At 33.7% G+C, this 18,261-nt stretch overlaps 1 protein-coding gene across 2 annotated transcripts in view; it reads right to left on the reverse strand.

Moving 5' to 3' along the window:
- Positions 1–1,642: 1,642 nt before the first annotated feature.
- Positions 1,643–18,261, reverse strand: part of sgms1b (sphingomyelin synthase 1b) — a 39,062-nt gene continuing 22,443 nt past the window's right edge. Inside the window, exons 1-6 of one of the 2 annotated variants that reach the window (XM_058792942.1) lie at positions 11,953–12,193; positions 10,170–10,969; positions 8,661–8,778; positions 4,603–4,756; positions 3,043–3,209; positions 1,643–2,952 (exon numbers count right to left, since the gene is read on the reverse strand). In XM_058792942.1, coding sequence (XP_058648925.1) covers positions 2,779–2,952; positions 3,043–3,209; positions 4,603–4,756; positions 8,661–8,778; positions 10,170–10,783 — 1,227 coding nt within the window. In that variant the 5' untranslated portion in view covers positions 10,784–10,969; positions 11,953–12,193 and the 3' untranslated portion in view covers positions 1,643–2,778. Of the gene's footprint in view, positions 2,953–3,042; positions 3,210–4,602; positions 4,757–8,660; positions 8,779–10,169; positions 10,970–11,952; positions 12,194–18,261 lie in introns of those variants that run through there. The other variant, XM_058792941.1, reaches the window with a different exon arrangement.

An 18,261-nucleotide genomic window follows, 5' to 3' on the forward strand; every position in this document is an offset into this window, starting at 1 on the left:
ATTATTCTGCATGTTTATATTATTGAATTATTAAAATATTAACATATTGCTTATTCTGCAAAGGGAAACATAATATGAAACCATATCAAACAGGTGAATCATTTTCCTGATCTATATAATAAGTGGAAAACGTACTTACATGTGCTACTTTGGTCCCAAATCACTGAAATGTGTAGATTTTGTGCAGAGAAAACAAACAAATCAAGTGTTGAACAAGTGCACACTTATAGTGTATACAGCACAAGGACAAAGGTAATATTCTCTGCACTGTTTATAGCCATATTTTCATGTTGACAATGTGAAACCAAACTCTCAGATTAGATTAGATTAGTTGCATAACGTTTGAGATACAGCAGACCATATCAAGACGTTAATTTTAACCACAGACATAATTTTCAGTTAATAATAAATGTAACAAAATAAATGCAAATGTTGAGTAAATTTATTTCTAAAAAAAAAAATAATAATAATTGATACATATATGCAGTACAAAAGTAGGCTGAATGCTTTGATTTCTTCCAAGTTATGAAATACTTAAATCTAGAAGGTTCAAAGTGGGATGCAGCAAATGAAATGTATTATTTCTGTGGGTAAAATGGTGTAGTTATGAATAAATTTCAATAATAGACCCTTCTTGTCCTGTGTTAAGCTATGCTTTTTTTCCATCGTGTATACTCCCTAAAAATGTAACTAATTTCATTACGTAGTTACTTTTTATGGAAAGTAATGCATTGCTCCTTTTTTTTTTTTTTTTTAACCTTCTTATGTGGCATTGGGGTTGCTTGTTTTTAATATAAAAAAAAGTTATATTTTTGGCAAATGTAAATGCCCTTTCACACCAAAATTGAAATGAATAAGCCTCAGGCTGAAGGAAATGTTATAAAAAATAAAAATAAAAACTTGAAGAGAGTTCAACACACACACACACACACACACACACACACACACACACACACACACACACACACAAACACACAAACAAACACATTTTTAAGTCGTTTTGGCTTATTAGAATGATTGAACTGGATGACTAAAGGTCAGCAGCAAAGACACTGTTTAACAAAAATGGGATTAGATACATAAAGGATTTTCGCATTGACATTTTGTGGAATACTGAATCGGTTTTTGTGCAAATGAGATGAGTAAATGCATGTTCACATTTAGTCTAGAACTACAGTAACATCATGATCACACAGAGCACGCATCTCTGCACTTGTGAAAACAAAGTAACTGGCATTACTTCCTTGAAAAATAACTAGCAAAAAGTAGCACGTTACATTCCTAGTTACTTGGAAAAAAGTAATCTGATTACGTAACTTGCGTTACTTGTAATGCGTTACCTGCAACACTGCTTACTGAAGCAATACATTATGCATAATTACATGCAACTACCTCTAAACCAAACTCTAAATCCAACCCTAAAATATGTATCATGTTACACTGTATGCAAATGTATAATTACACTGTAACAAAGACACCTTAAAATAAAGTAGAAATAAAACAACTGATATACGGTATTGGTCTACCAAATTAATTTAAAAAGCCTTTACATTTTTAAAACCTGTGTTTATATTATGACAAATATTGATAATTCAGACTGTCACTAAAAAGAATCAAATAATGAAGCAAAGCTGATTTGTGCTGATTTTCTGTAATTTATTTGTTTACCAATGGACGAACACCTCCTAATATTACATCACAATATAGCAGCTTGTTGTATTGGATGGTCAACAGGGCAGATCATCTGTTCAGGCTCCTGGAAATGATGGATTGGTTCACATCGTCTTGTCAGTCCATCCCAGACCTGAATACTCCAGAGACCTGGATTTCAGTCAGAGCCATAAAGCACCAGCTGTCTGACAAACAAACAACGTGCCAAAAAAATTAAAAATATGATTCCAGAGACAAATACTAAATATAACAGAACAAAGACATAAATAAATACATTCTGCAAACAACATCAGAGAAATGGTTATGGACAACAGAATTAGCTTTGCTGACACAGTCATAGAAATACACTTTCAAAATGAGCAGTATTGTCACATTCGAGCGACGAGGTGAGTTCTGTTTCAAGCATACATGGTTCAAAACACTGACAAACATAAAAAAATATTACTACAGCTGACTGTCAGAACACTGTTCGCAATGAACTATTAAGGCACTGAGGAACATTAGATTATTCAAACGATAAACATCTTCTGTAGCTCTCGATGTAAAGAATTAGTTCAAAAAATAAAAAATATATTCATATAAACCTTCTCTGACAGCACGTGTTGTTTAGCAGACGACTAGAAAAATGCAAGGCTGTACAAAACTGATATTTGTTCCTTCCAAACAGAAAAATGCACTGTTTATAGTTTGTCAAATTGCTTGCTTGAGTTAAATAGCTCGAAAAGATGGCTTTGTGCCTGTAAACAGGGGCAAAGATACTTAAGATATAAATAAATAACTTGGCATTTAGTTTGCTGGCTCGTCTTTTGTGAATTTTGTTGGTGCAATGCAGGATGATGCTACGGCCAACGCAAGCCCAATAACAATTTGGAGAGAAGAAAATCACTGACAATGGTTTCTCCTAAAGCCATTATTGTTCTCAGCCCTATATGTGCTAAGTAGGTTTTACATCCAAAACCAATCCTGTGAGGACGTCAGAGAGGCATGAGATACTTTGGATGACTGGTTTCGTTAGTTAAAGGCATCAGCTACAACTTCAGGCTTGTTTCGGCACTTTGGACACATATTTTGGAGACCAACTTCTAAAATGTAGCATTTGCACATCAGTCAATCTGAGTCTATCCGTGTGTACTTCACGTGGCCCCAATGCAGCGATCGCCATGAAAAGGGCTTCTGGTAGCTGCGGGGGACGACAGCGGGAACGTTGTTTTCCAGGTACCGGAAAAATCGGTACCACCATACATGGGTGAAAAAGTTGGTCTGGGATGCCTCTTTGAGGGCCTAGAAAAGATACAGATGTAGAAGGTTAAAATAAACCATAAATAGGTTGACACGGAAACCTGAACGGAAATTTTAGCATGTGTGGCATACTTGTTGGTTGGCCATTGTGTGATACCACCAGAAGAGACGTGTGGTGATGAAGTAGGCCACGACGACATCAATCGTGTAGTGGTCATGAGCAAGAAGGATGCAAAACACTCCTACTGCACTCAGAGCCCAGCAGCCCCAGTGATACCACCAAAACCTTCTAGGAGAATCTGTGAGGAGCACGAAAATCAGGGGTCTTATAATATAGAATTGTGAATCTACCTAATAGATAACCAATGAAATAAGGCAAGGGTCTCAAAATGTATTCTGAGGACCATTACGATTTTTTTTGCACTGAAACAGTCAATGCTGTAATGTCTTAAAATAGTAAACGATTACAGGTTTAGATTACACAATTTTCACAATTTGTACACAATTAATCATTTTTAGCACAGGAACTAAACTTTGCAAATGAGCCAAGACTATCAAAACACAAATACTTTGCCATATAATCACACACTTTTGGGACTGAATATTGCTAATAAACATGAATATGAACTCCTAGTGATCCATCGACCCCTACTGAACCACTGTAGCATGAAAAATTGATGAAAAAGTGTAACTTGTTGCAAATAAAATGAATATATTTTGTCTGAAAACATTCTAGAGTAATATTTATGTTGTTTTGTTAGAAAGGGAATATGTAGGTTTCATAAACGTAGACTATTTTTGATGCATACTTTGACTATCATGATCTCTACACTGTAAAAAAAAAAAGTTGAGCCAACTTAGAATTTTAAGGCAACAAAAGAAGAAGTTTATACAACAAAAATTTGAGAATCTCCCACAAAAATAAGTTGAGCACACTCAAAAATCTGCTGAAGCTGGTTGCCTTAAAATTGTAAGTTGGCTCAAGTTTTCTTTTTTTTTCTTTTTTACAGTGTACAGTATATAAGTTCAAAGACATTAAAATCCATTGATTTCAATGGAATGAATACACACATAATTCTCAAATTATATGTTCTTATAAATTTCACATGACATATTACGAAGTCTTTTTTTACGTTATATTTATGGGCTTTTATGCCTTTAATGGACAGTACAGTAGAGAGTAGACAGGAAAGCATTGGATGGAGAGAGGGGAGCGCGATCGGCAAAGGATCTCAAGGCGATGAATCAAACTCGGGGCGCCACGAGCACAGTTACGCTATATGTCGGCATACTAACCACGAGGCTATTGATGCCAACTTAATTTTTTTTGCTTGCATCAGAGTGGGTTTACTGTAGTTCATGTAAAATTTTTAAAATTTTTAACACATAAAAGGTGAAAATTTTGTAATAACATAGCAATAACACAGTAACAAAAACTTCACGATATTTGCATAATCACTCATCTGTGAGGAAATATTCAATATAGTTTTGGTTGACAAATGTTACGTTTTTACTTTTAAGCTTTCAATCCACCTGATCCAAACATACCCAGGAATGCAAAAAATCACAATCACCTAAAGCGAGACAATTCTTAATAACCAAATACTTTTTGGTACCACTGTGTAATCAAAACTTGTGCTTCAACTGTCCACTAGGGGGCGGTGTTGTCTCAAGTCAGTGTGAGTTACTCACACTCCTTCATGAAGAGATAAGTGAGCGTGAGCATGACCGTGTGGCCGCTGTACAAGTAGTCTCCACACATGTTATGAGAGCCAGTGATGGTCAGACCTCCTCCTGCAATCATTTTCATCACCCGCCGCATCTGAGATTCCCAGTCACCATACAGCTGCCAGAAACAACAAACAAGCATTAGCATCATGACATTTCCTAGAATTCCTTAAAACCTGTTTTCATACACTGCTTGTCCCATTTTGTTTCTACAAACTCAGCATGTGTTCATGTCGAGAGCATACATCAACAAATAAGCCCTTTGAGACTCAACATAAAAGCAAAACATGGCTCCCAGAAAACAAAGTTCTTGGTGTTTTTGCCTGGGCTTTCTTTCAGCAACTGTATTCAACAGGAAAGCAGGTTCTAACAAGAGTGAAAGAGTTTCTGGGCTTGATAATAAGTGTTTCCTGCAGGTCCCGTGGTGTGGATTTCCTGCCTTGTGTAGCTAGTGTGTGTGTTCATGGCATCTCATCGCCATATTGAGTCTCTCTCTCTCTCACACACACAGACAGTTGTGAAAGGATCACCAGTGGACTGTCAGCATGGTAACACTAGAGGAGTTACTCTCTAAACAATCATTTAATTTCACAACAATATTGCTCATTTTTCCAGTACGTGCAGATTTTGTCTTAAGATTCATGCTGTCCGGAAAGAGGGGCGCTGACTGGGAAAACAGTTCCCTATTCTTTTCTATGAAAAAAATTACATATTTTCAAAAGATTTCACTATTTTGACATTAACTTCCCTTATTTGCTTATTCAAATTCAAATTATGCAACACAATTTTGAGTTAAAGGGGTGGTTGATAGTGATTTCACTTTTTTAACTTTACTTAATCTGTAATGTTGCTGTTTGAGCATAAACAATATCTGCAAAGTTACGACGCTGAAAGTTCAAAGCAAACGGAGATATTTTCTTTTAAAATTATGGCAGTTTAATGCCTACAATTAGGGCTTATACGGACTACAACGAGTTACTTCTCGGGTTGGTGACATCACAAACCCTGAAATTTACATAAACCCCGGCCCCGGGAACATGCAACAAAGAGGGCGGGGCCATGTTTTGCTGCTTTAGAGAAGAGGAAGAGTTGTTGCCATGCCGTCAAAACTAGGGGTGCATGACAAAATCTATTCATTTGAATCGCGATTCTGTCTTCTAAAGATTCTAACTGATTCACAAGTTTCAAAATCAATGTTTGATCAATCAAAGTGTGGACGTGCACACGTTTGCCATGGTAGCGAGCAATACTTGCTGGCAAACACTTACTGTAACTTCTTGTTACAAAAATACTACAACGCAATCATGTATCCTGCCGTACTAAAGCTTTAATCAGGATGAAACCGTATTTTAGAAGCTAACATAAGCCGTAGCATTTACAAATAACAGCGCATCTAAAAGTATGAGACAACAACAAACAAAAAAAATATTCCATTCTGAAACGTCCTGTAAGAGCCGTGCTTGCACAGGTTCTGCGTGATTCTCTTAACTAATATTCTCTGGGTCTCATTCAGGCTCAAACTGATAAGCAGTATTGACGACGCCACTGTTTACAATACAACCAGAGCGCATGCCACTGAGGTGAGGGGCGGGACATTTCTACTAGGCGGTTTACCGAATCACGCTTGAAAAGTTTGTGCGGCAAAACTTAAAAAAAAAAAATAGACGGAAATACTTTGCATATTTTAATCAACCCTTGTATGATGTTAATTCTGGGTACAACTATTAGGTTCCAATAAAGAAATAAAGAAATAAATAAATAAACTAATCAGGTAAAAACAGTTAAACTCTTAATAATACTTTTAACACGACAAAAATTACTAGTCTGATTTTTAAATCTATATAAATATTTTTTAAACATTTGTTTTTCATGAAATGTGAATAAATATTTTATTTATTTAATTGTTTGTTTATTGATTGATTTGGACTTTCCTGTAGGGTTTTGATTCCCAGCAAAAATCACATGTACAAAATGCTAAATGCTGTCGACACAGTGTGCATTTCATCTAAAAGGGTAAATCAAAAAATTGTTTTTCTTTTTTTGTTGGACTTGCTAACACCACAGTCGTGATAGAAATTCCATACACAATTTTTCAGACACGTTCACAAACCTAAAAATATTATTTAAACAATATTTTATTCACGTTAAAACAAAGAGAACAAATACCATTCAAATAATTTTCTCATTTTTTGCAGTAATGAGAATAATATGGCCTTGCATGATCATATAAGTAAAATCTGTGCTTAAATGTTATGAAAATATTATTTCAACAATATTCCATTCATAAAATCAGTAAACATAAGAAAATTATTGATATTGATATTTATATATATATATATTAGTGCTGGGCAACGATTAATCTAGATTAATCTCATCCAAAATAAAAGTTTTTGTGTACATAATATATGTGTGTATTGTGTATATTTATTATGTATATATGAATACACACCCATTTATGTATATATTTAAGAAAAATGTGTTATGTTTATATATTAAATATATTTATATATCATATAAATTATATTAATATAAATATATACATGTAAATATTTTCAAAATATATACTGAATGTGTGTGTCTTTATATACACATAATAAATATTCACAGTACACACAGATATATTATATAAACAAAACTTTTATTTTGGATGAGATTAATCTAGATTATCGTTGCTCAGCACTAATATATATATATATATATATATATATTAGTGCTGTCAATCGATTAATGGATTAATGTCCATTAATTACAGATTAATGGACTGTGATTAATCATGATTAATCACAAATTTAAAATACTAGGATTTACCTGTAAATGTGTTGAAAAAGAAATGCATGACAAACTAGTTTAAGGAAACAGAACCTTTCACACTTCCGCCAGGTATGAGACATAATCCTTATTATTCTTTTATCATTATTCTTTTGTTTTTATTCAGCCATTATCAGCCTTTAAACTGGCAATAAAACGTTTACCAAGCCACATCGCTTCAATCCCAGTATACATTTACCCAACTATTATCAAAAGTGTTTCTAAATAAATACAACAAAACATTTCTTGCGACCTTACGTGAAGTATTATGACAAAATGTATTATGAAGAAGAATTGTACCTGTTCTGCAGCTGCATTAGAGCTAATATTAGCATCATGCTTCATAAGACAATTTATGAGATTAATAGTACACTTTTACTCAGAACTCACTTCAAACCACCACCGAGTGTTTGTAATAACTTCCTTTTACAATCACATGTGGAATTTGGTCGTTTACTGTTGTTAAAATATGCTATTTATAGCCTTTTATATCGCTGCACAAATTAGCATTTCAGATGTACACATTCATTTAAAAGAAAAAAATCAAGAGAATTTTTCTCAAGAGATGGGGTTGGCAAATCCCATAAAAATAACGCAAATTAAAAATTAATAAAAAAAATAAATAAAATCCTGTCAACATCTTTCTGACATTCTATCCTTCTGTGTCTTCCTCAATATAAATGGTTTACCAGAGAATATAGAAGGAAAAAATAGCACATTTTCCATGAACGGCTTCTACGTGCAATGTGAAATATGTCCCTTTGTGACCTCTACTCTGAGGACATTTATAGAACACTCACAAATACTTCACATCAACTGCTCAAAACATACATGGTCACCTCAACTATCCTGTTACACTACACTTCCAACAACACATCACATATGAACAAATAACATTCTGTAATCTTTCCCAAAAATGAAACATTATACAAGTACAATATCAATCATTAAAGGAGCCAGGACAATTACATAGTCTATGTCTGAACATGCGAATCACGAACAAGTTTTTAATGACACTTCTATTTTTACAGCTTTAAAGGGAGTCTCTATCCCCTTCCACTGTATTCTAAATATTTTGGGTGAACTATTCCTTTAACTGGCCAACAAGCCTACATGTCAAACATTGCAAAGTTAGTTGTGCTGATTATGAATTTTAACAATGCTATAAAATAATATGGGAATGGGAAAAGAAAGTGAGATTGTGTTGTTTTTACCTTAGGAGAGCATTTGAAGTGCATGCCAGGCACTGGAAGAGTAGTAATGTACATGGTGATGCACCTGTAGAGGTAGAGCGTCCCGACTATGAAAAAGAAGCGTCGACCTACAATTGATCTGTGGAAGGAAGATGTTAAATATTTTAACCACAGCACTACCAGAGCTTATGTCCAAGCAAGTCACATTTTACATTTCACCCTAAAATTAACAGACATAAATAATAAATTAGACTTGGTCTATTCATTAAGGTTTTGAATTTTGAAGGTACAGTTGCGACAATTGAGCACATTTTCCCTGCCAGATTCTCATTACCATAATGTGACATCCAGACATTTTACATGATGATTCATACAGTGAAATACAAACATTATTCATAGATATTTATTTAAATAAATCAAAAATTGCATTACAGTAATGAGAATAAGTTTTTGCATTATGGTAATGAAAAATGAGGGAAAATTATGCTCAAGCATCATTTAAATAATATTTTATTCATATTTAATTCATATTACAGCAATGAGATCAAATTTTATATTTGCATTACAGTAATGAGAATAATACCGTCTTGAATTACGGTAATAAGTAAAATTGTGTAATTGACATTAAAATATTATTTAATATAATTAAATATAGTTAAAATAATTTTAATATAATTTAATTGAAATATAATTTTAATATTTTAATTAATTGTAAATTTCATTTAACTTTTGCATTACAGTAACAAAATGATATTTTCTTTCATTGCGGTAATGATCATTTAAGTGAAAATTGTAGTTAATTATGAAAATATAGTTTATGCAATATTTTATTCATAAAAATATTGTAAAACAAATATTATTTTTATTACAGTAATGAGAATAATTTTTTCTTGGATTAATAATAATTTTAGTGAAAATTGTACTTAACTGTAATACAAATAATATTCGTAAAACAGTAATCAGAAGAAAATAATTTTTTTGCATTACCATAATATTTTAGTGAAAATTGTTTACATCTTTTGCTTTCCTGTAATACAATAAATATTATTCTCATTACTATAATACAAAAATAAATGATATTTTCTTCTGATTACTGTTGAATTTCATGAATAATATATTTTAATAATTTTCTTTGACAGATAAGCACAACTTATTACTATAATACAATAAATTATTGTCATTACTACAATGCAAAAAAATTAAATGATATTTTCCTCTGATTACTGTTGAATTTCATGAATAATATATTGTTTTAATAATATTCTGTGACAATTAAGCACAACTTATTACTGTAATGCCATAAAATATTATTCTCATTTAAGTTAAAATGCTTAATTGTCAAGAAAATAATGTCAAAGTCTAAAAATTCTCCTTACTGTCTTTAAGCACATTAACTTATGTATTTCTTTTGAATTTGTGGTAAAATATGCCTGGGACATTACAGGATTTATGAGAATCACCTACAAACAGCATTCATGCAAGACTCTCAAATGATTCACATACACAGTGTGTGCTACTTAGAAAACTCACTTATGTTTTAAGAGACTCAGCTGTATAATCCACAAGACCATCAGAATCATTCCATTGATCTCGCATATAGTGAAAGCCCACTCCACTCGATCAAAAAAGTCAAAGAACTTGTCAGGGAGCGGTGGTGATGCCTCCTTAGGAGGCACACGTTCATGGACCACAGAAATAATGACAGTGGTCGAGACGAAGCAGCATAAGGCATAGACAAAAGCCACGGCAGTCTTTCCCCACTCAGGAGGGAACTGCGGAGAAGATGGCTCTGGTATGGGAATCTGCACCAGTTCCTTGTGGAAGCCATTCACCACTCCGTTCTTGTGAGCCTTTCCGGCACTCCCAGCATTCCCATTATGATTCAACACCATGTGCCCATTGGCATGTCCATTCTTGTGGACGTCGATATGATGCTCGATCTTAAGAGTCTCAATCTTTTCCAGGAGCAGACGACCACCGTCTGACGTGACCCTGGAGAGGGGTGACCTCTTGAAGTCATCCGTTGTAAGACTTAACAAAGCCGGTCCGTCGTAGTTTCGTAATGGTTCTGAGTATTCCTGCAGGCCCTGATCGGTCAGCCAGAGCGAGACCTCCTCCTCTGACCACGATGCTACTTTATTCATATCAGCCCTTGAGCTTGTAGAAATGTAATGGAGAATCCGACATAGGCACACACTGCTATGAAACACAAAGTACTTCTCTGACCATGCTCATGACATGTGAAGGGCGTTGGGGAGGAACAGCTCACAATTTCCAGACGTTTAATCCAAATATGACGCACAACTACAGCCTCTTCATAGATGTCTGTCCTGTAACACAAAAGACAAAAGTGCATTATTCAGAAAACACTCTACATTCTGTTTGCACAGGCATACAAAGCATGTATGTACACAATTTAAGATTAATTTAATTTATCATTGAGACACTATAATAGATTTTGTTAATGTTTTAAATTTGTTTATATTTTATGCTTTCATGTTAATTTTAATTAATTAAAGTTGTTGCAACTTCAATTAGTTTTTGTTATTTTTAAATATCTGTATAGTTTCTAATCATTTAAATTTTTTGTTAACTTGTTTACTACATGAAATAAAATAAGTTTACCTTTTTTATATCTTATTTTACATAACATTTAATTCAAGTAACAATTGCCTTAGTTCACCACGTTTTACACTTATATTTCGTAAAAATGTGTAAAAATGTATATTTTATCTTTGTCAAAAATACACTTTAGTATAGGGACCAATTCTCAGTATTAACTAGTTTCTTATTAGCATGCCTATTATTAACATATTGCTGTTTATTAGTACTAATAAAGCACATATTCTGCATGGCCATATTCAACATTCCTAATCCTACCCAATACCCAAACTTGACAACTACCTTACTAACCATTAATAAGCAGCAAATTGGTTTATTGAGGCAAAATAGTTAATGGTTTGTTAATTGTGAGAATTGGACTTTAAAATAAAGTGTGACTATATTAATTTTGTAAAGAAATTCACATTTAGTCATACTTTTTATTAATCTACAAAACTAATTTCAAGCATTTAAAAAGAAATATTTAGTTCTTACAGCATCTAGCATTAGAAATGATCTAGTATACAGTTTTCAATCACTATCTGCTAAATACATTTAAAAAAATAAAAGAAATTCAGCAAAATTTAATTTAAAGCATTTAAGAATAAACATTTAGTCCTAAAATAAAAAAGTTCAAAGAGTGCAACAACGTTCACAGAGCTATATGCGATATGACAAAAACAGACAACTGTTAAAAAGCACGTGTACTCACGAGTTTCACTTTCCTTCAGAGTTTAGCATAATTTCCAGTCACAGTAGAACTCTTTAAAAGAAACTTTCCAAACTACACAACATCGGAGCCATACAGTCAACACAGCAAAGTGAATCGCTAGAACTGACTGTTATATTTAATCTCTGTGTATTTACAGAAAGAAGCACATTTAGTTCTCCAAGCGGCTGCGAGCTGAAGTAGAAACACACTGATCAGGACCACATGCATCGTCTGACTGCAAGAATTCCAGGAGCTCTCGAGAGTTTCCATGGGTGTGGCAGGACTGTTTACATTACAGCAGTAGGGGGAAGGGAACTATCTATCACGGACAACATCTGGTTTGCATTAGTGAGGATGTCTGCCATGAGTTCACTGGTTACCCCTACATAAAGATCGTTTTGAGCCTGTGAAAAACTTTACCAAAACTCTATCTAGTGCTTGCCCAAGTGAAACTCCAGGGCATGTTGCTATGCAGTTGCCAAGGTGTTCAAGTTGAGTCAAAAAAAAAAAAAAACAACCTACCCTAAGTCTCAATGAAAGGGGTCTTCAAGCTTTTTCATTAGTATAAAAATAACAATAGCCAACAATATCGTCTGTTTAAAACTCCTAATCTAGGATATCACGGTCCCTAAATATTGCACCTTCAAAAAGGGTAAGTTCACTGATTTTCAACCAGCTTTGTATTTTAGTATTATTATGAGTAAATGAACAATGCGTAAAGTCCACCAGATGCTGCTTTTTATGACTTTTGACAGCTCCAGGGCTTTTGTAACAACTACAGATCGGTACTTCTGCATTTTTGTAGCCCTGCTCACTGATAGTCCGATCGAACCCAGTGCATTATGTTTTCATATATTCTTTTCGCCAGTCATGTTGCACTGCTTAAAAATAAATAACTAAATAAATAAATACATACAAAGTCATAAACTTTTAACATTCTCTCAACTCTAATTGAATGTTTTCATAACGTTAATTATGTTACGTTATTTAACAGAGAACTTTTTATTTTTGGACATTCATTTACACGACAACAGCACTTTAGCGGTGTGAAAATGCAAACTTAAAAAATAGGTTTCAAATTGTAAGTATTTGAAAACTTGTGTTATCCACTTCACGTAAACTACAAAAACCTAAATTTTCCAAAATGGTGACGTCATGGTTGCCTATTACGAGTTCAGTCTATAGGTATGTGCGCAGGCGCTAAGTGTTTACAAAGTGACATCGCCAACTACTGGCCTGGCATGCAAAATATAGCGTTTTTAGTCATTTTTTCGGATACATGTGAACAGGGTCGTTTTGACAACGTTGTCGTCTGTGCGCTAAACTTTTAAAAAACACGAAGGAAAAAAACATTTCCATTTTTAGTACAATGTTGACATGTAAACCTGCTCTAAGTCTGTCATGAAATGGGCTATTTTTTTTAGCCCATTTTATGTACCATTACTATTATTTATGTCCACAGCATAAGCGGCGTAGTTTGAGTCACACAAGTGTAATAGTAACAATGTTAAGTAAGAGAAATATTAGAAAAGCTAATAAAGAAAAACTTTTTTTTTTTTACATCATGTGTTTAATCAAAATAAACCTGCCCCCTTCTGCAAGCTCATATTCATCTGCCTCCACTTTTGAGTACTACTCCCACATCTCAACATCCAATGAACAACAACTAAATAGAACAAAGTCCATGCCCACCATTTATTTATAATCGTCTTGGATGTGCGTCACCACACAGAAGAAAAGATCTGTCGCTGCTTGCATTTCATTGCGAGTTCATCCCACTTTGCAGTTTATTTTGGATAAGAACAATCTACGTAAACACACAGACACTGTTCGACAGACATGTAAAGTGACCAATCACAGTTAATTTTGTTTACATGCTGTTTAGGGATGGTAGATTTGTCTGCAACTACAGAAATTAACCAGTGTGGACAAAACACATTCAACCAGTTCAGTAGCCTCTGCAAATGATTGCATATTTGTATTCACAGAACTTGTGATCTTGTTTCCAGGAAATTCATAAATCAAGTTGCAAATGTGCACAAGAAATAATGGGAGGGGTCTGTATTTCTACAGAGGCACACACTTGCAAGAGCCTTGCTTCCTGTCACAACTTGCTGCTGACTGCAAGCTATACCACACAAAAGTTGCTATAGCCATGAAAAACCCTTCTCCATTTTGTAGGAAACAGCAGTATATATGATAAGATTAGGGGTAAAGAGAAGTAAAAATTTTATCTGAAATGATTATGCAATTCAAATCAAATTAAAATAAACAAACATAGCTCACATGCAAAAATTATATCAGTGTGTAATTGTGGTTTCCTGTGAAATTTTTCACTCCCACAAAGAAACGAATATGAAATAATTTCTTATCAAGCTGAGCAAGATCAATACATTAAGACAAAACAATGGCATTGTTCTACACCGCTGTTTTATCATGTCTTTTATTACTCAACTACTCAGAATTTTTTATTCTGATTGGTCATAGCAAATAGAGCAAATTCATGTTAAACTCTATATTGGACTGTAGCAATCTTTTTGTCAAACATTATCTTGTTTTCACTATGGTTTACTACCGACTGTAGTAAAAATGGCCTTGGGGGTCAATATTATTCTATATATTTATGTTACAGTACATGTTGAGCATAAAACATTTGAGGTATGCAATACTGATAACTTTAACTGATAACTGGTGGTGGTTAAAAAAAATGCATGTTAAAGTTGCTCTTTTATGTGGATAGAGGGACAAGAATCTAATGACTAATTGACAAACTATCTATAATTTTAGCAGATTGATCAGTAGGCTTATTATTCAGCTTTTGCAAACAAAACTGAACAAAACTATACATATTCATATACATACAGAGCAGAAAAATAAGTTATAATAACTTGTGACACTGTGACACTGATGACACTTAATATTCTAAAGCTGTGAGCTTTAAAGCAATCTATTGTATAAAGTGTAATCGTGACATGACTATACTGGAGTACCAACTGCAGAGCTTATGCAAACATCCACATCAATACGATCAGATGCTTTCTTAACTTCCGTTTTCTCATTTTCTCATTTTTATTGTGTGTTTGTTTTGCAATATACATTTACTGACTCAGTTTTGTTTGCACGTTTCATAAGTGCAACTATTTGACAACAGAAATATTTGTCAACAGTTTTTTACTGTTGGCATTGTCGATAATGTCGATGAATTGTTTCAGCATTTAGCTCATTTTACTGGTCAAAAAAAAGTGCAGAGCGGATATATTTTTATTTCTTGAGAAATCTAATTAAACTTGGCTTAGTTAAGAAAATCTTTGCAATTTATAATGCTTTCCATGTTCAAGGATGCATTATTGCTTAAATTTTAATGCACATTGCACAAATAATAGCTACTGTATGCAAAGGAACATCTGTAGGTGTGTTGCATAGCAAGTCAACATTAAATTGACTGCAAATTAATATTACTAATTTTTATAAACCTTTTTTCTAGATTTTTATTATTTAGATTTATTATCATTTCTATTATTATTTTTTAGACTTTTTTTTATTATTTGGCAATTATTAGTCATGCAATAAACATGGCCAGGCACTTTTTTATTATCACAAAATAATATAACCAATACGTTTAATATGCTGCAAAATAATACAGATTTTTACTAGCAGATTAATGACATAAAAAGGAAAGTATTCAGGGTGGTTTTCTCATTTAATGCATATGTTGTTTTGAATGACACGTGTATAGAAGCCTTTCCTCCATACACAGAGGGATAAAAAAAACAAAAAAAAAAACAAGTGAAGATAACCAGGCTGAGAATGTGACAGTTAACATCAAACAACAGATGTAACCATTGACTAATGACTTAATAAAGTGCACAAGACTGATTTAGTCTGTCTTTCTATAGTCATGTCATATGACGTATCTGCAGATGCCATGCGGCTTACATTAAGTGCTATGCAACCTCTGAGAAACAAGGACAAACTATAGTCTAGGACTGTGGGAGGACTTTTTAGGGCCTTCAGATATCATTTCTAAAACTGTATGAGTAATCCATTTAAACAAGCAAACAATCTGTGGTCAAACCCAAGGATGAAAATGAACTAAAAGTACAAACCAAACCAGATAACATCAAAGAAAAGTTTTTTTAGGTTTGAATTTATAGTTTTATTAGAAAGAATTCCATTGTGGTTCTGACAGCACAAACTTGAGAAACTGCCAAATATATAAACGGGTAACTAGAGAGGTAAACTCTTCCGCAGCTAAATAAAGTTGTGAGAGAATGGAAATTTGTTCACGTATGAAGTCCATAACAACCATCATCATTAGAGCCTGTCTCCTGCTCAAAGTTACGTAATCTCATGTGCTTCTTTGGAACATTAACTTGTCATGAGTAAAGCTTTACATTAACTCTATGCATTACTTTTCCCAGAACAATACTCCTCAGCTGTTCAACGACTATAACTGCGATCTACGACTACATGCAAAACAATAATCTAGGTAATCATATACAGTGTTCAAAAAAAAAAAAAAAAGAGGTTCACATATGATGAATTTTTAGTTGAATCAAATACATAAAATTACTTGAAAACACAGCTTCTATGATGAGCATGTTTATATTTATGAATAACAGTATTCATTTTCATATTTCTTTCTGATGCAAGTGTGACTTTTAACCTTAAAATATATTTAAAAGGACGTTTGGTCCCACTTTATATTAGGTGGCCTTAACTACAATGTACTTACATTTAAATTAATAATTTGGTACAATGTACTTATTGTGTACAAACACGTTTTTACATTGTACTTATATTTTTAAAAATACCTATATGTAATTACATCTGTAATTAATTTCTGTAATTACATTTAGAATTACACTGTTGACCCATCCCTTACACCTAAACCCACCCTTAAACCTACCCAGACCACCAAACCTGTCCCTAACCTTACCCGTATCCCACCTCAATAGCAGCAGAAGTGTTTTGCAATACAGTATGAACACAATAAGTACATTGTACTTATTTTTCGAAGTAAGTACATAGTAGTTAAGGCCACCTAATATAAAGTGAGACCGGACGTTTTACCTTAAAAATTATTTTCCTAGGATTGATGGCATACATATCTGATAACAATTCTGTAACCATATTAATATTAATGTTCATTGTATGTACTTTCCTGGAGAAAGAATGGGAAATATATTTAAAAACACTTTTGAATAGGGGTTATCGGCCGATAATCGCGTTGGGATGTTTGATCGGCGGTCTCTAAAAAAGCCGATCTCAAGCTGATGCCGCGCCTGCCGTGAGAGGATTGACAAGACATGCAGCGGCACTGTCTGACTCTGTCCGGCACAGGTGAAATAATTATAATCTTGTACAATTCATATTTCTTCATTAAATAACAAAGTAATTTGAAAAGTTTTTGTGAGACATAATTTCATAAACAGCGTGAGTGTTTATGTGCTCTCTCTTATGAGCGTGTGCTCTCTCTCTCTCTCTCTCTCAGAATGCGCAAATGGCTTCGTCTGATAAGCGCGTCATATTTTGTTTTCCAAATTGCCTTCCTATAAGGAGGTTCTTGGCACTCTTTGAGGCTAATGTTGCTAAAGCTACCATTGTCTCTGACTGTTTTCACTGATGCTGCCTTCACGTGCTACCAGAATGATTGTAAATTGGAATGTGGTAGTTAAAAATTGCATATGAAAGCAATGTGAAGTTGAACACTTAAGAGTTTCTGACATTTTCAGTTATTATTTTGATATTTTCAATTCTTCTTCACCGCGTCACCCTAGCATAATTTTGGAGAGTACCTCGATGCATACGCGTGCTTTCCTCTGAACGTAAACAAGGCGTAGCGCATGTGTGTTCCACCTCAGCAGCACCACGCACATGCATTGTTAACGTGGCTATAAAAGCACGCACATGCATTGTGGTACTCTCCGAAATGGCGCTAGGGTGACATGGAGGAGAAGAATTGTTGAATAAGGTTGTTATTTTAGTTTTTTGCACACAAAATGTATTCAAGTACACTGAAAAAAAAAAAAAAAATCCATAAAATTTATGGTAAAATCCCAGCAGCTGTGGTTGCTGGAATTTTACCGTAAAAGGTTTTACGGTTTTAACTTAAATTTACATTTAAATGCCGTAATTTCATTAACTGATATAATATTAATATACCAACCTACTGAAGTACTAAAATCGGTTTTATACCTTTGTAATACACTGATAAGGTTAACCATTTAACAGGTTTTTACTGTAGCATTTTTACAGTCTTTTACCGTTAAATACAGCTCAGTTTTTACAGCGTAGCAACATAAAATT

The sequence above is a fragment of the Onychostoma macrolepis genome, chromosome 12, assembly GCF_012432095.1.
Source record: "Onychostoma macrolepis isolate SWU-2019 chromosome 12, ASM1243209v1, whole genome shotgun sequence".
Taxonomy (NCBI): domain Eukaryota; kingdom Metazoa; phylum Chordata; class Actinopteri; order Cypriniformes; family Cyprinidae; genus Onychostoma; species Onychostoma macrolepis.